The 27961-nt window shown below is 40.8% G+C and overlaps 1 protein-coding gene across 4 annotated transcripts in view; it reads right to left on the reverse strand.

Annotated features, from left to right (window-relative positions):
- The window catches only part of Clbn (Nuclear export mediator factor NEMF homolog Clbn), a 105431-nt gene that overhangs the window by 34487 nt on the left and 42983 nt on the right, over positions 1-27961 (reverse strand). For all 4 annotated transcript variants that reach the window (XM_076188456.1, XM_076188459.1, XM_076188460.1 and 1 more), the window contains exons 9-14: positions 20262-20439; positions 15438-15575; positions 15051-15247; positions 7878-8058; positions 3389-3583; positions 2897-3307 (exon numbers count right to left, since the gene is read on the reverse strand). In XM_076188456.1, coding sequence (XP_076044571.1) covers positions 2897-3307; positions 3389-3583; positions 7878-8058; positions 15051-15247; positions 15438-15575; positions 20262-20439 — 1300 coding nt within the window. The remainder of the gene's footprint in view (positions 1-2896; positions 3308-3388; positions 3584-7877; positions 8059-15050; positions 15248-15437; positions 15576-20261; positions 20440-27961) is intronic.

Consider the following 27961-nt stretch of genomic DNA (forward strand, 5'->3'; position numbering starts at 1 on the left):
TTAATAACTGCTTTCACCTCATCTTTTCTTATTTCTCTTCCATTTTCTTCATTCATCACTGTCATTTTCTTAGTACTTCCCACTACAACTACCTTTCCCTCCATATCCTCCTTAACAGATTGTGCCATCAAGAGAGATACAAGTTGAGCACAACTTTTCTTATATATTTGTATGCTCAAGTTACATACATGTACATGAAATTTTGTGTTCAACCCATCTCCATTATGATAGTACAACTGGTAAGTCTACAATGCGGGAAAGTATTTGTACAACACTGAATGGGTCCCAGTGAACAGATTTACATTTATCAACCACAATTCACTTTAATTCTAAGCCATCAACATTGAGAAACTTGAGGTCAATATGCAAAAAATTGAAACATGGTACAGCCAAGGACTCTAACCTGCACTAGCACGTGACAAGTGATAGTGACTTAACCGATTGTGCCATTAAGAGAGATATAAGTTGAGCACAACTTTTCTTTTATATTTGTATGCTTCAGTTACCAGAAGGTGCCAAGATAAGAGGGAGGGAAGAGGGTGGATGGGAGTGGAGTATGTAGGGGATGGAATGAGTATGATTTCTATGCTTTTGTTTTTTTGGCTACCTCCCATGTAGGGGGGAAAAAGCCTTGGTATATGTATGTATGCATATATATATATATATACATATATATATACATATATATATACATATATATATATATACATATACATATATATACATATATATCAAAGGCTTATTTTTTTCCCCTTATAAGGGAGGTAACCAAAAAACAAAGGCATAAAAACCACTCCCACCCATTCCATCCCTATCACACTCCACTCCCCTCCACCCTCTTCCCTCCCTCTTATCTTAGCACCTCCTGGATGACGGGTCATCCCTGCATCTTGTCCACTGCCCTGGGTCAGAAGCAGTGTTGCAAGACACAGCACATCCACAGCAAGGCCGCTTCATTAAATCAGTGAACCCCCCTCTCCATCCCCTCATGCAGAAAAGGAGAAGACAGGGAGAAATCCCTTTGGGCTGCGTCAAATTTTTCTCACACATACTCCCTCATCCCCCATCCATTCCACCTCATGCATCACATCATCCATATACAACCATTCTCCATTCACCCCTGTCTTCTGTCCTCTCCCATCCTTCCTCAACAGACATTCCCCTCTTCCCCAAAGCCCCTTTTATCCCATCCATCCATCTCATCCTAGGTCGACCCCTCATGTTCACTCCTTCCACATCTGCCTTCCACACCTCTTTTACTAGTCTTTCTTCACTCATTCTTTCCATGTGCCCAAACCATCCCAATACTCTTTCATCCACCCTATCTTCCAACTCCCTTTCCACCCCCTGTTCTCCTTCTCACCTCTCAAATACATTCAAATTCCTTCTCTCTTCCTCTCTTATGTTCCATGTTTCTGCCCCATACAGTGCTGATGGTACAATCACTCCTTCATACAATCTTCTCTTAGCATCCATTCCCAGATGTCTATTTCTCATTACACTCTTTAATCCCCCCGCAGTATTTACTCCCTTCTCTCAATCTACATTCTACCTCCATCTCCACTCTTCGCTTTCCTGCCACATTCTCACCCAAGTATCTAAAACTATCCACTTCCTCCAGACTCTCACCTTTAGTACTCACTTCCAGTCTGCTGCCACTTTCACCCCTTGTACATCTCATCACCTTACTTTTACCCACATTTATCTTCAACTTCCTTCTTTCACACTCCCAAACTCTGTCACTAACTTCCTCAATCCTTCCTCTGATCCTGCTACAGGCGCAGTGTCGTCTGCAAACAATAGCTGGCTCACCTCCCACTTTTCTCCATTTTCTTTAACCATCTCCAACTCCTGACCCACCACCCTTGCATTTACCTCTCACATCACCCCATCCATGTATAAGTTGAACAGCCAGGGTGACATAATACATCTCTGATGAAGTCCCACCTTTACTTCGAACCACTCACTCTCTCCATTTCTAATCCTGACACACGCTCTACTACTCTCGTAAAAACTCTTGACAGCTCCTAAAAGCTTTCCTCCTATCCTGTATATCTGCAATACCTCCCACAGTGCCTTCCTGTCTACCCAGTCATAAGCCTTTTCCAGATCAATAAAAGCCCAAAACACATCCTTACCTTTTCCTATAGCTTTCTCACATATCTGTTTTACCACAAAAATCTGATCTACGCAACCTCCACTTGTCCTAAGCCCATATATATATATAAAAACAAACTCATGAATACATGAGTATGAACCAGTGAATAACAAGGGCTGCTCCTATCCTTGGAAATTAGCATATAGTTGAATCTGTGAATGGTGAACCATAGATGGGTAGGATCAACTGTACTGTGACCAAATTGGACACAGGTTTGCTTATTATGTACTGGTAAAATACAATTCATAATTGTATCTATATTCATATATTATATAATCTATGTTTGCTAATTGTTCAAACAAAATTTGGGAATCGGTTTTTGTAAGGACGGTGTTTGGAGCCCTATTGAAAGTACCAGTAGGTCTCCTGTAGCACTGAAATCATCACTTCCCAGCTGCCCAAGCCCACTCAAAATTTGACCTTGAACATATAAGATGTAGAATGACTTTCTGAGGTTCATTTTTGGACTAAAATCATGCTTTATATATGCCTGAATATATGGTATATGAAGGTTTCCAGTAAATGTAACTAAGTAATTAATGTAAAATGAAATACATCTATATACCAGGTTTCTCCATTATAAGAGAGATAGCCAAGTCAAAGAAAGGCATGCACCCAATCCCACCCGTTCCACTCCCATCCACCACTCTTGTTTCCCTCTCATCTTAGCTCCAAATAAAAATTAAATATACTAAATCAAGTTCTCCTTATTGAAATACATTAAAGAAATCTACTTACTGGTCACCCTTTATGTGTGCCATTTCTATCACGGTATCAGGAAACTCCACTGGACCAGTTGTATTCTTGCTCTCTTCTTTTTCATATTTACTACTCTTTCCCTCCTCATTTTTGTATTCTTCTTTTTCATTATGTTTACTGTCCTTATCCCAAATTAGATTATTACTTTTCCCTTTCTCAAACTCTGCCAATTTTTCATCACTATTGCATTGCTTTTCCATTATATTTTCACTTAGTATGTCACTCAATTTTTCTTCAATTTTATCACTTTCATCATCTTTATCCTCTTCTATTTCAAATAGTTCTTGATCTTCATCTTCAACTGCAGTAATTGTCATATCTTCAATTGATTCCCCAACAGTAGAAATGCTGTCCTCTTCCTGGTTGCGTACTTTCCTCTCACCAATATGCCTAATAATAGAAAAAGAAATTAAGTATACTGTATAACATATGATGATTAACACAGTTATCAATAGTTGTAAAATACATTACCTAAATACTGAAGATTCTTCGAGCCTGAACAGAAAGCCAAAGCCATACACGAGATGAGAAGGAGGTAGAAAATTCTTCTTCCCTCTAACCATGAATGAGCCTGTGGTTAAATATTCTCCTGTAGGTGCTGTTTTGCTCACTTGATCTCCCCATACCCACCATGCTGATGTCACTACTTTCTCATCCCAAGCTCGGCTGTAGTGAAAGTAAAGAAAAAAGAATTTTTCTTAATCAATCTATTAGCAGAATAACTATCAGTTAAAACTCTTATTCTGCTTATGGATATAGTACAGAAAAAAAAAAGTTCCTGGCTTGTAATAATTTTTTTTTTAATGTTGCTTAGGTAAAAAAAAATTCTATACTAGCCACTAGCATTCAACCTAATAAAAATTTTGAACTACAGAAAAAGCAATTTGTCATATTTTTTAGTGCAATTGGTGCAATCTGGTGCTAAAAACCAAATTAAAAAAAAATTGATGACTATAGCCTGAATAACCCTACTTATTTTATACATGTATGTTCATTTAACATGTTTATAATTCATACTTTCAGATCTATAAGATCCATACTTTTTTATTGCATATATTTATATATTTTCAGATGGCTTCAAGGGGCTGCTGGCACCCCCTGACTCCTGTTATATATGCAGCAAGTATATATAGGAGAGGCAAAAAATTATCCTTGGAAACATTAGTGAAGGTTTGTGAAGCCTACCAGATGTACTTCGGAATGCCAGTTGGGCCCCTCACTACTGTTGTGAGCACTGTAAAAAGAAGCTGGAAGGGTGGCTGCAAGATGAGAAAAGATCCCTGAAATTCTCCAACTCACAGGTCTGGCTAGAGCCAACAGACCACTACACAAACTGCTGTTTTTGCATGGTGGATATTCGCAAGTGCCAGAAAGGAAAGAATGCTGCTGCTGTGCATTACCCAGATCTCCAATCATCAATTGCTCCAAATATCCCATGCCAGTGCCACCTGCTCTAGGTGAAGTACAAGACAAGTATTTTGATGAGGATGTGGAGATAGATGCTGAGGACTTGGCTTACCTACCTGAGGTACCAGAGGTACCAGAGAAAATTTCTCATTTTCCAAATCAAAAAGAAGTAAATCACTTGGTTAAGGATATGGGTCAGACCAAGTCCAATGCAGAGCTATTCTATTCATCTTGGTAAAGGAGTATGTGCTGGTGACAAGTCAGAGAAGTTGGCATGAACCTTTCTCAGGTTTTTACACTCTTAGAGATGGTCTCTGATTCTGTCATGATATGACTTAACTGTTTGACATTATTGGGATGCTATTTGTGCCCAAGGAGTGGCAACTCTTCATAGACAGCTCTACCACAAGTTTGAAGGAAGTCCTCCTCCACAATGGAAACAAATTCCCAATGCTGCCCCTAGCCCATTCAATCTGCCTGAAGGATGACTACTACAGTGTGAAAATCCTCCTGGAAGCTCTGCAATACAACCAGTACAATTGGGAAATCATTGGAGACTTGAATGGTGGCTTTCCTGCTTGGTTTCCAGGGAGGCTTTATCAAATTCCATGGCTTCCTGTCTTACAAAGGATTACAAAGGTGGAGCATGCCAACAGGAGACCTTTTGGTCCATAACTAGGTCGGATGTGAAAAAAAATATATATATATAAATGCTGGGAAAAAAAAAAAAAATCATAATATAAATAATAATAAATAAAATAAATAATACATAGGTATAGTTAAATGATAAACAAACAGGTAAATAGTAAATAATAATAAACTGACAAATAAATAATAACAAATGGAAATCAAGCAAATAATAAATAAACAGACAAATAATAACAAACACATAATCAAATACAGTAGAACCTCTACTTACGATTGCCTAAACATACGAATTTTCCAACATACAATATGAAATTTGATCTAGTATTTGACTACACCCGAAGTAATTTCCAACATACGAAATTGTTGAAGTTTCGCATATATAAGCTAAGTTAGTTTAAAGTTCACCTAGTTTAAGTTAGAGTAGCCTAAGTTACGACACGTATCTCAGTCACCACCTCTCTACTCACACCTACCGTCTCCTGCATTGCCAAGCCTACACCTCCGTTCGCCTGTCTCTAAGGTAAAGTGACAATAAAAACCCCTTTTTATTGATTATTTCCTTATAAATTATCTTTTTTTATATCTCTCTTATATACAGTAATGCATTTGTTTTATTGCTATGTATAATTATCCGCAGTACAGTATTTATTAAGGAGTTATCATAGGTTTTTGGGCTGTGGGACGAATTAAACGAATTACAGTGTATTCTTATGGGAATATTTGATTTAACATACGACCATTTCAACATACGAAGTAGGTCCTGGAACAAATTAAATTCGAATGTAGAGGTTATGCTGTAATATAAAATAAATGGCAGTCATTACAGAATCTTGTTTAACCCCTTCCATACGGTGCCGCACACGTAGGCGTCATGGACTTAGATCTCGGTGGCAGCAACCAATGCCAGCCGTACGACGTGTCGTAATAATACTCGCATCATAAAATATAGTCACCGCTTATATCGATCGTTCTCTCTTCACCCGTGAATTTTGATAACCATAGAAAATGCGATTACAAAAGAATTAGAAAGAATGTCATTATGGAGGGGCGACTACAATAAATATAATCAAGACGCCGATATGGCAGCCTCGCGAATACACTCGCTCCCCATGACGCCTACGTGTGCGGCACCGTATGGAAGGGGTTAAATGTTTATTTAAACGAATCTTAAAGCTTCGAACTGAATTACATTGCACTGCCTCTGCAGGAAGTTTATTCCATTCATTAACTACACAGTTGGCAAAGTTGTTTCTACCCTCTTCCAAATTAAATCTATTTCCTGACAGTTTGAGACCATTATTTCTTGTTGGATTCTCATTCAGTGTAAGAATTTTGTCACTTTTGATGTTGTCAATTCCTTTTAGAATCTTAAATACCTGTATCATCACCTCTGAGTCTACACTTTTTTAGGGAAAACAGATTCATATGTTTTAGTCGATTTTCATATGATTTATTTTTGATATTTGGAATCAGTTTTGTGGCTCTCCTTTGTACTTTTTCCAATCTGTCAATATCTTTAATGAGACTCGGTGACCATAGAGAAACAGCATATTCCACATGTGGATGAACTAACGATTATATAGCTTGTTAATGAGAGATGAGCTTTTGAAGTCAAAAGATCGCACAATCAGTCCTAGAATCTTATTTGCTTTCTCAGAGGCCAAAATACACTGCTTAGATGATTTGAGATCGTTACTGATAATTACCCCTAGATCTTTCTCACTACCCAATTTTGTTAACAAAATTCCAAAATATTTGTAATCGTACTTACTGTTATTTTTACCTATGTGCATAACCTTGCATTTACTTGTATTTCATTAGCCACTTTTCAGACCATTGCTGTAATTGATCTAAATCTTCTTGAATATCTAATTGATTGAAGTGATCACTTGCCATCCCACACAATTTTGTATCATCAGCAAATTTGGAGACAATAGATTTTAGTCCGTGGCCTACAAGTATATCATTTATATATACAGTACTTCTTCTAAAACATGGACACAGCTGCCTATTTTCAAAACCTGTCTACCTCCTATTCTCTATCAGGAAATACAGTCTTGAGGGGCTGACATTTAGTCACTGGACTGAGCCCAAGATCTATATCAACTTCAATTATATTTCTTATAACTTTTCACACGTGGTGAGTTGACAATGCGCAACTTCTCCCCTACTCCCACTATTTTTAGCTGGTCACTAAGAAACAACTCCACACTAACACAACATAGACAACAGTCCAAAATTTCTTCCCAGAGACACCTGTGGAAGGGCCTAGGGACTGCTGCCAGCAGCTGTAATGCTGCAGGTTTTCTGCTTAGTGAAATTCAAGGCAACAATTATCATTAATAATTTTATCTATCTCTTCAGTGTTTTGCAGATATTTTCTTAAATTTTTGGCCTTTGGTCACTATTTGAGACATAAAGGAAAACTTAAGGTTTATATCATACTAAAATTTTGCTGTGTAATGCAAAGTACTCGTGAAATATATGTAAATTTATTGCCTGCTTTGTGATACACTATCTATACACCAGGGGCTTCTTCCCCTTATAAGGAAGATAGCCAAGTCAAAAGCATACACCCACTCCCATCTACCATTTTTGTTTTCTTATCTTTGTTCCTCAAGGATGAAAGGTCATCCTTTACTCCTGCCCACCACCCAGGTCAAAAGCAATGCAGCAAAACACAGCACAGCCACAGCAGAGCCACTTCACTTATGCGGCACCCCCACCCCTGTCCATCCCCTCATACAGAAAATAGAGAAGATCAGGAGAAATCTCTTGGGACTGCATCAAAATATCATCCATACACAACCATTCTCTTCTCACCTCTGTCCCCTGCCTTCTCCCTTCCTTGCTAAACAGATCTATCCTGATTCAAGTACACAACTTTTAAAAATATGACACTCACCTGTAACACATGGCCATTATCCCAGCTTCATGCAAAGTTTTGGGTGGCACAGGTCCTTTCCCTGGATTTTTTATAATTATGCTTGATGCTCCATGCATATCACTATGAACATATACATCCTGTGGATATAGATGTCGCTTCACTACCATCTCATTCTGCTGTGCATCTCGTCCACCAATAACTATTAAAAAAGAAAGAAGAAAAAAAAATATATATATATTAAAAAAGAAAGAAGAAAAAAAAAAATAATAATAAAATAAATAAAAAATAAAAAATTCATATACATTCTATCTATATATGTTACAGTAAGAACACATACCTAGGGATTACGTGTAATCCCTGAATTCAGTGAATACGCGTAATCCCCATTTCACTAACCTAACCTAACCTAACCTAACCGAACCTAACCTTAGGTTAGGTTCGGTTAGGTTAGTGAAACGGGGATTACGCGTATTCACTGAATAAACATTCAGGGATTACGCATAATCTCTAGGTACGTGTTCTTACTGTAACATATACATATATACATATACCAAAGGCTTTTTCCCCTTACACAGGGTGTAGCCAAAAAAGAAAAAGGCATAGAAACCACTCCCACCCATTCCATTTCCTATATATTCCACTCCCCTCCACCCTCCTTCTTATCTTGGCACCTCCTGGACAACGGGTCATCCCTGCATCCTGTCCACTGCCCTGGGCCAGAAGCAGTGTCACAAGACACAGCACATCCACAGCAAGCCGCTTCATAAATTCGGCGACCCCCTCTCCGTCCCCCCATGCAAAAAAGGAGAAGACAGGGAGAAATCCCTTCAAGCTGCGTCAAAATTTTTTCTCATACATACTTCCTCACCCCCCATCCCCCACCCACTCGCCCTCACGCATCACAGCATTATCTATACACAACCATTCTCCATTCACCCCTATCTTCTGTCCTCTCCCATCCTTCCTCAACAGACATTCCTCTCTTCTGTAATGCCCCTTTCACCCAATCCATCCATCTCATCCTAGGATGCCCCCTCATATTCACTCCTTCCACACTTCTTTCACTAATCTTTCTTCACTCATTCTTCCCATGTGTCCAAACCATCCTAATACTCTTTCATCAACCCTATCTCCCAGTTCCCTTTCCACCCGTTCTCCTCCTCATTTCTCACTCTATCCAGCCTAGTAACCCCTATTATACTTCTCAGACATTTCATCTCAAACACATTCAAACTCTTTCTCTCTTCCTCTCTCATGTTCCATGTTTCTGACCTGTACAATGCTGTTGGCACAATCACTCCTTCATATAACCTCCTCTTTGCATCCATTCCCAGATGTCTATTTCTCATTACACTTTTCAATCCACCAAGGCATTTACTCGCTTCTCTCAATCTACATTCTACCTCCACCCCCACTCCTCCCTTTCCTGCCACATTCGCACCCAAGTATCGAAACTATCCATTTCCTCCAGTCTCTCACCCTTAACCCCTTCCATACGGTGCCGCACACGTAGGCGTCATGGACTTAGATCTCGGTGGCAGCAGCCAATGCCAGCCGTATGACGTGTCGTAATAATACTCGCATCATAAAATATAGTCACCGCTTATATCGATCGTTCTCTCTTCACCCGTGAATTTTGATAACCATAGAAAATGCGATTACAAAAGAATTAGAAAGAATGTCAATATGGAGGGGCGACTACAATAAATATAATCAAGACGCCGATATGGCAGCCTCGCGAATACACTCGCTCCCCATGACGCCTACGTGTGCGGCACCGTATGGAAGGGGTTAATGCTCACTTCCAACCTGCTGTCACTCTCTCCCCTTGTACATCTCATCACCTTACTTTTGCCCACATTTATCTTTAGCTTCCTTCTTTCACACACCTTCTCAAACTCTGTCACCAACTTCCTCAATCCCTCCTCTGATCCTGCTACAAGTGCAGTGTCGTCAGCAAACAACAACTGGCTCACCCCCCACTTTTCTCCATTTTCTTTAATCATCTCCAACCCCTGACCCACTACCCTTGCATTCACCTTTCCCACCACCCCATCCATGTAAAGATTGAACAGCCAGGGCAACATAACACATCCCTGATGAAGTCCCACCTTTACCTCAAACCATTCACTCTCTCCATTTCTAATCCTAACACAAGCTCTACTACTCTTGTAAAAACTCTTGACTGCTCTTAACAGCTTTCCTCCTATCCCATATATCTGTAGTACCTCCCACAGTGCCTTCCTGTCTACCCTGTCGTAAGCCTTTTCCAGATACATAAAAGCCCAAAAAACATCCTTACCTTTTCCTATAGCTTTCTCACATATCTGTCTTACCACAAAAATCTGATCTACACAACCCCTACCTGTCCTAAACCCACACTGTTCCTCACCAATTACTTCCTAACTACACTCAACAAGCTGAACCCTCTGAAACTACTACACTCACACTTGTCCCCCTTTTCCTTGTAAAGTGGAACTATAGAGGCACTCCTCCAGTCCTCCGGCACTCTACCCTCTCTTAAACAAACATTAAATAACCTCACCAGCCAGTCCACCATAAATGTACCTCCTTTCTTCAGACATTCTACATGGCATCCATCCAACGAAGGTGCCTTACCTGCTCTCATCATCTTAGCAGCTGCTTTCACTTCATCCTTCCCTATTTCTCCTCTGTTTTCCTCACTCATCACTCTCATTTTCTTAGCGCTTCCCACTGAAATTACCTTTCCCTCCCTATCCTCCGTCACACTTAGCAACTCCCTAAAATACTCTGCCCATCTTCCTCTTACTGCCTTCTCTTCCATTATCATCTCTCCATCTGCACCTTTTACGTTTTCTTTTCTACTTGATTTGCCTCCTCTTTCTCTTTTAATTTCTTTCCAAAAATCTTTTTATTCCTTTCAAAGTTTTCTGTCATAATCTTAACCCATTTCACATCTGCTCTCTTCTTTGCTTTCTTTATCTTATGTTTAACTTCCCTTCTCTTTACTTTGTACCTCTCATACGATTCCCTTGTCCTAATTTGTAGCCAATCTATGAATGCCTGCTTCTCTTCTACACCCTTCTTTGCTTCCTCATCCCACCACTCACTACCCTTCCTTCTATTTCCTCCCGCCCTCCTTGTTCCACACACCATCTTTGCCCACCTTATGAATCCCTCCTTGAACCAACTCCATTCCTCCTCCACTCCTAGTTCTACTCTATCCTTCACTCCCTCCCACTCTCTCAGCTTCTTTTTATACTCATTTTCCTTTTCTTTCCCATTTAAGTAATTCACTCTAAGTACCTCCCTACCTTCTGCCCTTTTCCTCTTTCTCCACCTATTCTCCACTCTCAATTTACCTTCCACCAGAAAATGATCTGATATTCCCCCACTTTCTCCCCTTAGTACATGTACATCCTTAAATCTTCCTATCATACTCCTGGTCACCACTATATAGTCCATTAATGCTCTATCTGCCACCCTTCCATCCACCACTCTCTCCTATGTGTACTTATGCTTGACTTTCTTCTTAAACACTGTATTTGCTATCATCAACTCTTTCAAGACACATCTCCACCATCAACTCTCCACTATGATTTTTACCTGGAACTCCATACTTCCCAATCACTCTGTCTATTGGTTCGTTTCCTACCTTAGCATTAAGGTCTCCTAATACAACTACATTGACATTTCTCCCTAATCCCTCTATGCACTCATTTATATCTACCCAAAAAGCCTCCCTTTCCTCTATGCTCTTCTCACTACCAGGCCCATATGCACTTACAAAAACTCACATCTCCCTTCCCAGCTTCACTTTCTCCCACATCAACCTTGATGAAACCTCCCTCTCCACTACACGCTTACTTATCTCTTCACTTACTAGTATAGCCACCCCTTCTCTCTCTCGTCCCCTCTTTACTCCTGAGTACCTCCCAGCTACACTCCCAAACTCACACTCACCCTTCCCTTTCATTTTAGTTTCACTCAGGGCCAGCACATCCATCTTTCCTCTTTCAAACATACTGCCTATCTCTTCCCTTTTACTCTTATCTGTACCACATCCACACACATTAAAAGACCCAAACCTTAGGGTACTGGTTGGCAAACTCCCTGACCCTCTTATGCCTTTACTTTTTTTTAGGAATGTCCCCTTTGGGGCTACAGGTAGCAGGACTTCTAATCCCATCCCCCATCCCGTTTTTTGTCGCCTTTTATGACTGAAGTGGAAAGACTTGGTGGTAGCATTCTCTTCCACCACCACAGGGTAGGCCAAAAAAAAAAAAAAATATATATATATATATATATATATATATATATATATATATATATATATAATAATAATATATATACATATATTCCCCTTTACTTGTTTATTGTTATTTTCATCTTTTTCTAGCTGGTCCCAGTCCATTTTCCTGAAGAAAATTTCAAGGTTTGTGTAACTTTCCCTTCTGAAACCCAGTCTCTTTGTATATCTCCTATACATACATACATATACCAAGGCTTTTTCCCCCTTACTAGGGAGGTAGCCAAAAAGGAAAAGGCATAAAATCAATTCCACCCATTCCATCCCTGAAAACACTCCACACCCCTCCACCCTCCCTCCCATCTTAGCACCTCCTAGATGATGGGTCATCCCTGCACCCTGTCCACTGCCCTGGGTCAGAAGCAGTCGCAAGACACAGCACATCCACAGCAAGGCCGCTTCATTAAATCGCCGACCCCCCCTCTCCGTCCCCCCATAATAAAGGAGAGGACGGGGAGAAATCCCTTCGGGCTGCATCAAAATTTTGCTCACACACACTACCTCACCCCCCATTCCACCTCATGCATCACAACATCTTCCATATACAACCATTCTCCATTCACCCCTGTCTTCTGTCCTCTCCCGTCCTTCCTCAACAGACATTCCCCTCTTCCCCAAAGCCCCCTTCACCCCATCCATCCATCTCATCCTAGGATGTCCCCTCATGTTCCTTCCCTCCACATCTGCCCTCCATACCTCCTTCACCAGTCTTTCCTCACTTATTCTTTCCATGTGTCCAAACCATCCTAATACTCTTTCATCAACCCTATCTCCCAGCTCCCTTTCCACCCATGTTCTCCTCCTCACCTCCTCATTTCTCACTCTATCTAGCCTAGTTACCCCCATCATACTTCTCAGACACTTCATCTCAAACACATTCAAGCTCCTTCTCTCTTCCTCTCTTATTTTCCATGTTTCTGCTCCATACAGTGCTGTTGGCACAATCACTCCTTCATACAGTCTCCTCTTAGCATCCATTCCCAAATTTCTATTCCTCATTACACTTTTTAATCCACCAAGGCATTTACTCGCTTCTCTCAATCTACATTCTACCTCCACCTTTTCCTGCCACATTTGCACCCAAATATCTAAAACTATCCACTTCCTCCAGTTGCTCTCCCTTAACCCCTTCCATACGGTGCCGCCTACGTAGGCGTCATGAGGAGCAAGTGGATTCGCGACGCTGCCATATCGGCGTCTTGATTATATTAATTGTAGTTGCCCCTGTGGTTTTACATTCTCCTAAATGTGCCCTGAATCCCATTCTCTGTGGTTTTCAAAATTCGCGGGTGAAAGAGAGAACGATCGATATAAGCGGTGACTATATTTTATGATGCGAGTATTATTACGACACGTCGTACGGCTGGCATTGGCTGCTGCCCGCGAGATTTAAGTCCGGAGTGAAGTGGTTAATGCTCACTTCCAGATTACTGCCACTTTCACCCCTTGTACATCTCATCACCTTACTTTTACCCACATTTATCTTCAGCTTTCTTCTATCACACACTCTCCCAAACTCTGTCACCAACTTCCTCAATCCCTCCTCCGATCCTGCCACAAGCGCAGTTTTGTCCGCAAACAACAGCTGGCTCACTTCCCTATACTTCCACATAATACATACATACATATACCAAGGCTTTTTCCCCCTTCCAAGGGAGGTAGCCAAAAAGGGAAAGGCATAAAAACACTCCCACCCATTTCATCCCTAAATACACTCCACACCCCTCCCACCCTTCCTCTCATCTGAGCACCTCCTGGATGACGGGTCATCCCTGCACCCTGCCCACCGCCCTGGGTCAGAAGCAGTGTCGCAAGACACAGTACATCCACAGCGAGGCCGCTTCATTTAATCGGCGACTCCCCCTCTCCGTCCCCCTTTGCATATAAGGCGAGGACGGGGAGAAATCCCTTCGGGCTGCGTCAAAATTTACTCACACATACTACCCCACCCCCCCACTTCCCCGCCCATTCCTCCTCATGCAGTCACAACATCATCCATATACAACCATTCTCCACTCACCTCTGTCTTCTGTCCTCTCCCTTCCTTCCTCAACAGACATTCCCCTCTTCCCCAAAGCCCCCTTCACCCCATCCATCCACCTCATCCTAGGACGTCCCCTCATGTTCACTCCCTCCACATCTGCCTTCCATACCTCTTTTACTAGTCTTTCTTCACTCATTCTTTCCATGTGTCCAAACCATCCTAATATTCTTTCATCAACCCTATCTCCCAAATCCTTTTTCACCCCTGTTCTCCTCCTCACCTCCTCAGTTCTCACTCTATCTAGCCTAGTAACCCCCACCATACTTCTCAGACACCTCATCTCAAACACATTCAAACTCCTTCTCTCTTCTTCTCTTATGTTCCACGTTTCTGCCCCATACAGTGCTGTTGGCACAATCACTCCTTCATACAGTCTCCTCTTCGCATCCATTCCCAAATGTCTATTCCTCATTACACTCTTTAAACCACCAAGGCATTTACTCGCTTCTCTCAATCTACATTCTACTTCCACCTTCACTCCACCTTTTCCTGCTACACTTGCACCCAAGTATCTAAAACTATCCACTTCCTCCAGTCGCTCTCCCTTAATGTTCACTTCCAGTCTACTGCCACTTTCACCTCTTGTACATCTCATCACCTTACTTTTACCCACATTTATCTTTAGTTTTCTTCTACCACATAATACTCTACAATATAGTCAGTTCTATTATGACATGATCTTGCTATCCCAGCAGTAAACAGTATATGCTGGCTATTCAACTTTTTATCCATGTGAAGAGTAGGTCCAGTATTGCTGGTTTAACTCAATATTTTCTCAGTGAACCTATGTAAGAGCAACAGTTGTATAACAATTACTGTTATTAAGTTTAAATAATGTTTTACTATCTTTACTTACCAAGAAAATTCTCAGAGGAGATAAACCAAAGGAACTTTTCAAACCAATGGACTTTGCGGGCCTTGTTGATGGAAGTAATAGCTGCAACTTCTTTTAGGGTCTGTCGTGTCTTTTTCTCAGCAGACTTAAATGCTTTGGCAGAGGCATCTATTGTTTTCTGCTCTTTCTTTGCAGCTTGGCGTTTCTGATCGTAGTACCTATATAGCAAAAATATAAAAATAGCACGGCAGCATTTGACTACACAATCATTATAAGACAGTCCATCAGCCTTAGACATAACAGTTTTAGACATAACTGATAAGTAATACATCCTTATATCAAATTATTTTGTGTATATATGTATTTTGTGGCAAAATTATTCAAATGGTGAGAAAAAATTAATATTACCTTCTAGCATTAGCTAATGCTGATTTATCTAACTGAATATCAACAGGCATGGGTCTCATTTTTTCACTATTGTGCCCTTCTTCTCGCTCTTCATCTGAATCTAATAGGAAGTCATCTTCATCTTGATCATATGGATCACTGGAAAAGAACATCATATCCTTTACATATTAAATTCCTCATGTTCCAAACCTACTTACAAGGATGCAAAATGTAATCAAAGTTGTACCTAAAATTGATCTATCTATACCAAAAAGGTTTTTCCCCTTTTAAGAGAGGTAGCCAGCCAAAGCACACACCCACCCTCATCCATCCAACTCCCATCTATTATCCACTTATTCTCATTTTCCCCTCTCTCTCAAAAAAAAAAAAAAAAAAAAAAAAAAAGCAAACAAGTCAACAGGAATTTACCAAAGAACATTTGATGGATTGCAGAGCAAAAGTTGTATTATATTGCATTTCATTCTTGACAGCTCACCTGTACCTATCTTTGTGGACAATATTATGCTGATATAAAAAAAAATCATTATGGAACTATGGAGCAAGATAGTGGGAGTTAGTGAAGTGTAGGTGGTAAATTTGATAGCATGATATTTTCTAGATGCAAATGTGTTGGAAAGCTATATATCAAAATGTATTTACCTAATTACACCATAAAGGAAAGAAGATATGTTTATAGGAGCCTCTCTTTTTCCCCCTTACAAGTGAGGTAGCCAAAACCAAAGGCATATTCACTCCCATCCATTTTATCCCCACACACTCTCACTCCCATTCACCACCCCTCCCTTCCATTTTTCTTGGCTCCTACTGGATGTCAGGTTATCCCTGCATCTCTCCCACTGCCCTGGGTTAGAAGCAATGTTGCAAGACACAGCACATCCACAACAAGGCTGCCTCATTTAATCGGTAACCCCTCCCTCTCTTTCCCTTTATGCAGAAAAAGAGAAGACAGGGAGAAATTCCTTCAGGCTGTATCATTCATACATACTCCCTCATCCCCCACCGACTCCTTTCCATGCATCATGGCATCATCCATACACAACCATTCTACACTCACCCCTATCTTCTGTTTTCTCCCTTCTTTCCTCAACAGACATTCCCCTCTTTCCCAATGCCCCTTTTACCCAATCCATCCATCTCATCCTTGGTTGCCCCTCATGTTCACTCCCTCCACCTCTTCCTTCCACACCTCTTTTACTAATCTTTCATCACTCATTCTTTCAATGTGTCTAAACCATTCAAATACTCTTTCATCAATACTATCTCCCAACTCTCTTTCCATCCATGCTCTCCTCCTCACCTCCTTGTTTCTCACTATGTCCAGCCTAGTAACACCTATCATACTTCTCCGGCATCTCACCTTTTCTTTGTACCTCTCATATGACTCCCTCGTCCTATTTTGTAACCAATCTGTGAAAGCTCGTTTCTTCTCTTCTACAACCTTCTTTGTTTTCTCATCCCACCATTCACTACCCTTCCTTCTATTTCCTCCCGTCCTTCTTGTTCCTCACACCATCTTTGCACACTTTGTGACTCCCTCCTTGAACTATCCCCATTCCTCCTCCACTCCTAGCTCTACTCTATCCTTCACTCCCTCCCACTCCTCTCTCAGCTTCTTCTTGTACTCCTTCTCCTTTTTATTTAAAGGTACAACCCTTTATTTATATGTGTTATGCTCAACACATGGAACCTATTGAGAAAAGGCCTTAGTGGACCAGTCCCCTCCCCCCCTTTAGTCCTTAGTTTCAGGGATCTTCTGTAGTGTTCCAGGTTTTGCAGATGTGCCAGGGGTTGTCCACCCTTGGAATAGAGTTTGGTGGTTGGTCTTAGAATGCTTATTTAGTGATCTAAGTGCGAATGTGTTTTTGTATGGATGTCTTCTGTGATACAAGTGGTAGGTTGTAATTTTTTGAGGAATATGCTGCTCATGTTTTGTTTTTTTGTGTGATTATATGATGTAATGAGGTAGATTAATATGGTTGAGGGATTTTGTACCTATCATTTTAATGTGGTGTTTTATGTGGAGGAATTTGTTTGTTTTTTTGTGTGGAAGTGTTCTAAATAAACAACAATACATCATCATTCACATTTCCCCAAAACAGGCTTCAAATATGTGACATCTAAAAACAGGAAAATAAGAAACCATATAAGATAAAACTAGACAAGGTAGCTACCCCACCCTTCTCCAACAAAAAAAAATACACTGACAGATATCTTCAACCATTCCTGGTTGCACAATAGCATCCCAACAATCTGTAATAGAGCATACATCTCTATCCTAAATTCAAACAGCCAGAAAACCCAACCTCTCCACAATATCTAAATTGATAGAAAAATTGAGCTTATAAAGAATCAAAATGTACTTACCTACCTAAACGAATCAACATGTATTGAAAAAGGGGCCATTCAACCAACACACTGCTCACAAACCTCACCCAACAAGTAAAACAAGGCTTCAACAAGGAGGTGCCACCTGACAGAACAGAAATGGTGGCAACAAACATAAATAAGGCATTTGATACGGTCTCCAAACACATCCTGTCAAAAACTATTATAGATACTGACATACATAATGTCTTCTCTTTTTCTGCATGAGGGGATGGAGATGGGGGTCACTGATTAAACGAAGCTGCCTTGCTGTGGATGTGCTGTGTCTTGCTGCATTACTTCTGACCCATCATTCAGGAGTCAAGAAAAGAGGGAGGGAGGGGTGGTTAATGGGAGTGGAGTATATAGGGATGAAATGGGTGGGAGTGGATTTATGCCTTTGACTTTGACTACCACCCAGGTAAGGGGGAAAAAGCACTTGATATATGTATGTACTGACACACACAATAATGATAAGTAATGGTTTACAAAACTCCTGGTTGGCAGAGTGCACTGTCACTGTTAGGAAGTAGTCCTCACTGTCCTCACCTCTTCTCTGGCCATCCCACAACCTCACTGACCCGCAAGTGGTCCCATTGGACATGCTCAAGCCACCCAGCTGCATGACTTAAACCAAAGCTTCCTTGAGGCCCACAAGGGGGGACAAAGCCTCTTTGAGGAACACATGTGCAGTACCAGCATTGGCCAGTGATGACTAACCTGCCAGCCACATGATGATGAACACATACCTTCTGTCTTTGGGAGTCACCAGCGTAAGAACACTCTGCCTATGACTTCCCATGCATCTCACTTGACCTCATGCCAAAAAGAAGCATGGGCCATGTGTATATGAAGGCTGGACAAATGCCGAAGACTCAGATTGCCTCAGAGCATCATACATGAGCCTTGCTTGCTTCTCCTTGCTTTCTCACTTCCTTCCCCCTCCCCCGCAAGCAGACCAAGTTGGGGCATGACTTGAAACTCACAGTTGTCACCTCTCTCACCATCCCTCCTCCCGTTTTCTCTTGCATTTAAAGCAAGCTATCATTACTGGCACCCAACATTCATTTCTAAATAAAACCGACTCTCTCCATCAGTTTACTTCAACCAGCCTAATATTGTCTGCCCAAAATTTGGGGCCTCTGATCCCTAGTTCTGCTGCTCATCTCCCACCAGATCAACAGCCGCCACTTGATCTGCCAGATTGTCTGGCACTTGACTGCTGCCAACCAACACTCCATCTACCAGATCATCTGCCACCATTTGTCTGCCAGATTGCCTGCTGCCACTGCCTACCAGCACAACTGCCAGTTTGCCTACCAAGTCTGCCATCTAACAGCTTGCCTGCCCACTGCCGGTTCAACTGCCTACACTCTTGCCTACCACAGGTATCTGCCACCACTTGCCTGCCAGATCATCTGCTGCCATTTGTCTGCCAGATCACCTGCCACCACTACCCACCAGCTTGACTGCCATAGCTGCCTGCCATGTCTGCTGACTGCCAGTTTGACTGCCTACACTCTCTCTTACCACAGGTATATTCATGGCCTACCGCCACTAGATCATTTAGCAAACTAGGACTGTGAGTGTCCCCACCTTGACACACCCATATGCTCAACAGATATCACAAGGTCCCACACCTCGACTCCAGGAAAGCTAATGACTAGCAACCTTGACTGTCAAGTCCACAACACCCTGGGTGGCTCAATGCCCACCCACTAGCCACAACCATTTTCAAGTGTATTTTTTCAGATAGATTTTGCAACCGTGATCCAATGCTGTTGTATGATGTGATACCGGGAAGCCTTCCAGGTATTAGATCCTCTGAGCAGCCTTCCGAGATACACCAACCTCTTCGACCTGGGGTCCATTTTCTATAGCAGAAAATAAACCTCCTCTATAGAAAGTGGACCCCTGACTAAAATATGAAATTCATTGTCATTAGGTTAGGTATTTTAATAATCTATTCTACATTCTGTATACCAAGAGCTTTTTCCCCCTTAAAGGGAGGTAGCCAAGTCAAAGGCACGTACCTACTCCCACCCATTCCACTTCCTTCCTCCCTCTCATCTTAGCTCCTCATGGATAACAGGTCATCCTTGTATCCTGCCCACTGTCCTGGGTCATAAGCAATGTAGCAAGAGATGAGACACATAGGATTTTAATGCATACATACATATACTAAGGGCTTTTTCCCCCTTACAAGGGAGGTAGCCATTTCCCACCCATTTCATCCCCACATCTTAATAAACAATACTTAATAAATGTTGATATGTTATCTGTTTATACAAGAAAAAGTAAATAAGAATAAAATAAACTTCTCTAATATTTTGAGTGGGGGATCCAATTTCTATCTCACAGAGGCTCAGAAGATTGTGCAATGGAATCCCCCAAGGAGCAATAATCAATCAGTGATGGGTATTCTACCATGAAAATAAAAAGAGACATCTTCACACTTACCTAAGCCATACGGTAATCTGATTGGTCTCTAATTTAATTGCTCTAATTGCTGAAGCAATCTGGTCCCCTTGTGCTTGAGCTTCTGAGATTAATTCTTTGATTTGATTCCAATCAATCTGATTAGCAACAGCACTCAAAACAACTTTAATGGCACTCTCGACAAGTTCCTTATTAAGTTCTGAAAATGTTAAAATTATTAATACAATTCTGGTCACATAAACAAGAATCATGTATTACTGCCAATGTATACACACTGCCTTAGCGAGTGAATGTATATGAAAGAACTACGAAGGGCAGTTGGATGAAATACTTGGAGAAGAAGGAAGTCCTAATAGATAATATACATGCATTCAGTAAGAAAGGAATATATGTAACAAACCTTATACAGGGTGGGGCGTAGGAACTTCCTTATTTGAAAAGGAGGCGTAGTTAAGGATGGTCATGTGGAGTGAGGAGGGGTTCAATGGAAGGAGCTGGATGGGAGGTTTGTGTCCATAGCCTTTTTAGTTGCAAACATGCTGTGGTTGAGAGTGCAGCTTGCTTTTGCCATAGAGGCATATTTTTCTAACCTCCACTCAGTCATCATGGTACAATGTGCCTGTCATCACTTTGAAATTCCCCCGCAAGGCCATATTCCTGATCATAAATTGATTTTATTGTGGGTGGATGGCTTCATGGAAATGGGGAATGTGTCCCAAAGAAAGGACATATGAGGACTGTTACAACACCTGAAAATGTTGAACGAGTTCATCAGTCTATCCTGCAGTCTCCCAAGCATTCTGCTCATAAATATGCAGATGCCCTTGGCATGTTGGGACATTCTCTTCATTGAATTCTTCATGATGAACTCCATCTTCACCCATACAAAATGATTTTGTTCCAACATCTGATGGAACTTTATTATGTAATCTGATAAACATGTGAGCAGCTGGTACCTTACCCAATGACACACTTGTGTTCTTCTCTGACAAGGCACATTTTCACCTTAGTGGCTGTGTCAACAAACAGAATATGCAGTACTTGAGTGAAAAATCTCAGGGAGCTTTATGAGAGGCCCCTTCATTCAGATTGTGTCATAGTATGGTGTGCAGTTTCAAGAGCAGGGATCATTAGCCCTTACTTTTTTCAAGAAAATGGTTGTGCTTTAACTGTGTATTCAGACCGTTATTTGACAATGATCCATGAGTTTTTTTGGCCTGCTCTCAAAGAAATGGAACTGGACAATGTATGTTTTCAGCAAGATGGAGCCACAGCCCACACTGCCAGGATTTCAATGGATTTTTTTGAGAGAAGCCTTCCTCGGGTGACTGATCTCCCAGAAAGGGAATGTTAACTGGCCTGTGTGCTCGCCTGATTTAGCTCCTTGTGATTATTTTCTGTGGGGTTATTTCTAATCCCTGGTTTATAATGATCATCCACAGACACTGGAAGACCTACAGAATAACATCTGAACCGAAATTGCCAATAAACTGGTCAACATGTTTGAAAGAGTGGACCAAAACTTCTGAATTTGTCTGAATCAGTGTATTAAAAATGGAGGCTGGCATTTAAATTATATTCTTCTTAAAAATGTACAATTAAATTTCCTGTGTTGTGTGACAGGCAGGCAAAAAATAAAAATATTTTTGAAATATCTATTTATTCTTTTATTTTCAAAAGAGGAAGTTCCCACCCTGTATGTTTTTATTCATAAGTTGATGATATAAAAGACAGGTCTGAAAAGATTGTGTACACCAGGACAAAGTACACTCACACACACACACACACACACAAAAAAAAAAAAATATATATATATATATATATATATATATATAAATAAATTAAAAGTACATACATACATACAGATACCAACAGCTCTTCCACCTTACAAGGGAGGTAGCCAAAATCAAAGGCATAAAATCCACTCCCACCCATTCCATCCCCACATATTCCACTCTGTCATACTTTTACCCCATTTCACATCTGCACCTCCTCTTTGCCTCCTCTATCTTATGCTTTCTCTTCTTTTTTTCTTTGTACCTCTCTACAACCTTCTTTGCTTCATCATCCCACCACTCACTACCCTTCTATTTCCTCCCATTGTCCTTGCTCTACACACCAACTTTGCACACCTTGTGATGCCCTCCTTGAAACATCCCCATTCCTCCTCCACTCCTACTCTATCCTTCACTCCCTCCCACTCCTCTCTCAGCTTCTTGTAATCCTACTCCTTTTCTTTCTTATGCAGTTTATGTAACCATCACTATCACCAACCATGCACATGATCCACACACATGCAACATGGTACTTGTCTTCAGCAAGACCTCTAATCTTGCAGAGTTCACAGATTTCCCCATCTCAAACACTTGACTAAACACAAAATAAGACAAACAATGCTGCCCCCCATGGTGTCACAACACAAGATGCCTAATGTCACCAGACCCATTGAATCCTTTCTCATACCTACCCCAATTACATTACCAGAATGTAATGTATATACACCATATCTAACCACACCCAACAACCATACAACTAACCCCTACATAATGGAACTAACACCCATGCCTATATTTGATAACTATTGCATCTCACATACGGCAACCCATCAAACCCCTTTATTACAGCTGTGTCGCTGAGAGATAGGACTGCCCAGGTCACCAATCTGGCAGGAAGGACTCCCCAGGTTATGTACCTGGTAGGAGGCAGTATCGAGGTTAAGACATGACATGAGCAGTGTTAGATCAATGACCTGATTGTACAAAATCTTTGTACCTGAATAAAGCCAACAAAGTCCTGTAGAGACTTTACCTCACCTACTAAACCACCATTACATGTAGCAAAACATATTTGTTTTGTTACACTGGTGGTGAGCGATGTTCCACATGCCAAATCCAAAGAGAGGCCCAATTAAAATCGTCGTCCTCAGCCGCTCAAGCCACGCCTACCAGGTAGCAAAAACACATTTGTTTTATTACACTGGTGGCGAGCAGTGTTCCCACGCCTAATAAAAACCATTGTCCTCAGCTGCTCAAGCCACACCTACCAAACCTCAGGAATCAAGCCACTAAATTCCATTTGGCTCAAAGCAACACTGACTTCAAGCAAGTTCAGCACACACATCTATATACCACCCCTCCACCAACCACTCCCTTTGAGGCAACTTTTGGACTGAAATCATTGCCCTCAGCCGCTCAAACTATGCCAACCATGCAGCAAAACACATCTGTTTTGTTACACTGGTGGTGAGCAGTGTTCCTGCAGTTACCAAAGGAGGCCTGAAAAAAATTGCTGTCCTCAGCTGCTCAAGCCATGCCTACCAGGTAGTAAAAACACTTTTGTTTTGTTACAGTTTACCCTAATATAAAATTGGTGAAAAAGAAGTAAAGAAAGAGGGATCTGAAAAAGACCTGGGAGTGATCATCACAAAAGACATGTCCCATGACAAACATATAAACAAAAATGTTGGCAAAACCTATAACTTGCTAAGATCAGTAAAAGTTGCTTTTAGCTACTTGGATGAAGAAATGGTAAAGAAAATACTAGTCACATTGATAAGGCCTAAATTGGAGTATGCAGCATTGCTATGGTCACCCAGTACAATTAAAGAATATAAAGAAGATTGAGAAAATCCAGAGAACAGCTACAAAGATGGCCCCAGAACTACCAAAACTCACATATGAAGAAAAAAAATTAAAATTGGAGTTACCGACTCTGGAACAAAGAAGAGAAAGAGGCGACTTGTTGACCATCTACAGAATTATGAAAGGCATGCAAGTCCTTCATAGAAAAGACTTACTAAATTGGGATAAGAGAAACATAAGACAACATGGAAAGAAGCTCAAAAAGGACAATTATAGAAGAGACCTGAAAAAGAACAGCTTTCTTCACAGAGTGGTGGATGTATGGAACATATTAGATGAAAGAACAGTGTGTGCAAAAACAATACAAGAATTTAAGAGCAAACTAGATATGGAGAGATACAATGACAGGACACAATGAGCATAGCTCCCCTTCCCATAAGATACAACTAGGTAAATACAATCTCCTCTTAGTATCCATTCCCAAATGTCTATTTCTCATTAAACTTTTTAATCCTCCAAGGCATTTGCTTGCTTCTCTCAATCTACACTCTACCTCCACTTCCACTCCTCCCTTTCCCACCATATTTACACCCAATTATCTAAAGTTATCCACTTCCTCCACACTCTCTCCATTAATGCTCACTTCCAATATGCTGCCATCCTCTCCCCTTGTACATCTCATCACCTTAATTTTACCCACATTTATCTTCAACTTCCTTCTTATGCACACCTTCCCAAACTATGTCATTTTCTTAATCCCTCCTCTGATCCTGCTATAAGCTCAGTATCATCAACAAACAACAACTGGCTTATCTCCCACTTTTCTCAATTTTCTTTAACTATCTCCAAACCCCAGCCCATTACCTTGAATTTACCTCTTGCACCACCCCATCCATATATAAACTGAACAGCCAAGGCAACATAACATATCCCTGGTGAAGTCGCACCTTTACCTCAAACTACTCACTCTCTCCATTTCTAATTCTAACACAGGCTCTGCTACTCTCGTAAAAACTCTTGACTGCTCTTAACCACTTTCCTTCTATCCCATATATCTGCAAAACCTCCCACAATGTCTTCCTGTCCACCCTGTCATAAGCCTTTTCCAAATCCATTAAGGTCCAAAAAACATCCTTACCTATTCCTAGAGCTTTCTCACATATCGGCCTTACCACAAAAAATCTGATCCAAACAACCCCAACTTGTCTTAATCCGACACTGTTCATCACCAATTACTTCCTCTGTATCTCTCCTAATCCTCTTAATCAAAATCTTCCTATAAACCTTCCTAACTACACTCAACAAACTGATCCCTCAGAAACCACTACACTCACCCTTGTCCCCTTTTCCCTTGTAAAGCAGAAATATACAGGCATTCCTCCAGTCCTCCGGCACTCTACCCTCTTTTAGACAAACATTAAACAACCTCACCAGCCAGTCCACCATCACTATACCTCCCTTTTTCAGACACTGTGCATGAACCCATCCATCCCAGATTGGATGGGTGTCATGATGAGATAAATAAATATAATAAAATAAATATCAATGTGGAATTTGGAAAATGTTAGAGAACCTAAAGAGAGCACATTGGAATGGATGGACTCCCTGAAGCATATGCACATGCCAACAGTAGAGAGGGATAAAATGTCAGACTGGACAGAAGGACATGAGATACCATATGATGCTGCACCAGTAATGTTCTTGATTTACATAAGTGACATGATGAATGGAATAGGTAGCTACTCTAACTCATTTGTTAATGACAATAAGAGCATGAGGAGAGTAAATGTGAAGAAGACTAAAAATGACTGCATGAAGACCTACATTGATTTACATAAGAAAAAAAAAATGAAGGAGATTGCAAGAGGCCAAAAGGCCTACACTAGACAATTCCATGTCCATTACCACCTGTCATCACCATCCATAGAGTTGTCTAACCATTTCTTAAAACAACTGATAGTTTCAGTGCTCACTACAAATGGACCCATGAGAGGAAGATACAATTCAATGCAGAGAAATGCAAAATTTTGGAAATGGGCCAAAGTAAGTAGAGGATATCATGGATCTACACCATGGAAGATGAAATAATCACAAATGCAAATGCAGAGAAGTATATGAAGTTTAAACAAGGATGACACATTGCCAGAAAATCATATTAAAGAGAATAATAGGAGAGGCACAGAAACTATTATTGGTTATATGAGTGGCATTTCATTGTACTGACAAGAATAGATGCATACATAACAAAAAGCCTTTTCCACACTATAATGGGGGTGGCCAAGTCAAACCATAACCCCTCCCATCTTTGCATCACATAAAGGGTCATCCTTGTTCCCTGTCATATCACTCAGCACCCACAGCAGAAGCAGGGGTCTGACAGATACAGCTGGTTTACTCTACTGCTTCATTGCATGTCTACCCCCCCCCCCATTCACTTGAAATAATTACTGAAGCAGACAAGAAGAATCCTTTTAGCACCATAATTTCTTTATCCATTGACAACTCTTCCCCCTTTACTCTTATCTTTTGCACTCTTCTTTGTTTGGCAGACATTCCTATTACATTCAATGTCCCTTTCACCCAAATCCATACATCTTATTTTCAGTCTTCCCCTGACATTCACTCCATCCACTTCTGTTTTCCATAATCTTTTTGCTATTCTTCCTATATGCCCAAGCCATTTCACCTCCTTTTCCACTCCAACTCACTACCTCACCTTCACATTTCACACTCTATCCATCCTTGTAACACCTACCATACTCCTTAAACATTTCATCTCAACATGTTTAGGCTCTACCTTTTTTCCTTCTTCAAATTCCAAATTCTCAACTCCATAGAGTACCATGAACACTTTTAATTCACCCAAAATATTTAGTTGCCTGCTTTACACTATAATTCACCTCCACCTTTACTCCTCGATTCACTGCTACCTTAGACCCAAAATACTCAAAGCTCTCAACTTCTTCCAGCCTTTCACCTTTTAAACTCACCTCCAACCTACCATGGTCATAACCCTTTGTACATTGTGTTACCTTTTTGGCCACATTTATTTTCAACTTCCTCTTTTTATATACCCTCACAAACTCTACCACCAACTAGTTCAATCTATCAGATTCAACTTGAAGTGCATTATCATTCAGAAACACAACTAGCTCAACTCACAGTTTTCTCTATTCTCACTTTCAAAACCCAAACCCATAATGAGCATTCTCATGTTTGCCTCCCTCACCATGCTATACATGTATACATCTAACAGTCATGGTGACATTAAACAACCCTGGTGCAGTTCCACCTTCACCTAAACCCATTCACTCTATTATTGACACTCAACATGCTCTACTATTAATGTTAAAAATTTTGACAGCCCTCAACAGCCTTCCCTTTATCCCATACATTAACAATACACTCCATAATGCCTCTCTGTCAACCCTGTCATATGTGTTCTCCAAATCATTGAAAATCCAACAAACATCTTTACACTTCATCAAGAACTTCTGTATCTGTCTTCTATCTCAATACTAAGAGCTTTTCCCCTTTACCAGGGAAGTAACCAAGTCAAAAGGCATATATCCACTCCCACCTACTCCACTTCCATCCACCACCTTTTCCCCCCTCTCATCTTATTTGTTTTACCACAAAAATTTGATCTAGGCACCCTCCTCATTTTCTACACCAACACTGCTCTTCTCAATTCTCTTTCCTTCTTATTCTTTGAATTAACACCTTCACATTCACCCTACCAACTACACATAACAGACTAATTCTTCTTAAAACTACTGCATTAATTTTTGTCCTCTTTACACTTGTATAGCTGAACTAAACATGCCTTCTTCAGTTCACTGGAACATTTCCCTGCTTTAGGCACACACTAAACAATCTCACCAGCCATTAGCCTTTCCACTATAACTACTTTTATCAGACTCCCAGTAACAAATGTCTGACCCAGGTGTATCACCAACTTTAATCTCTTTCAATGCTCTTTGTGCCTTTTCTTTCCTCAGTCTTATCATTCTCCTTTCCCATCACAGTCATATTCCTGGCATCACCTACTCCTAATCAAAATGTCTTTATCTTCAACATTCAATACTCTCCCCATCCTCCCATTACAGCTTTCACTTTCACTATATCATCATGTAGTAC

Source organism: Oratosquilla oratoria, chromosome 7, assembly GCF_046742065.1.
Source record: "Oratosquilla oratoria isolate Oo_2021 chromosome 7, ASM4674206v1, whole genome shotgun sequence".
Classification (NCBI taxonomy): domain Eukaryota; kingdom Metazoa; phylum Arthropoda; class Malacostraca; order Stomatopoda; family Squillidae; genus Oratosquilla; species Oratosquilla oratoria.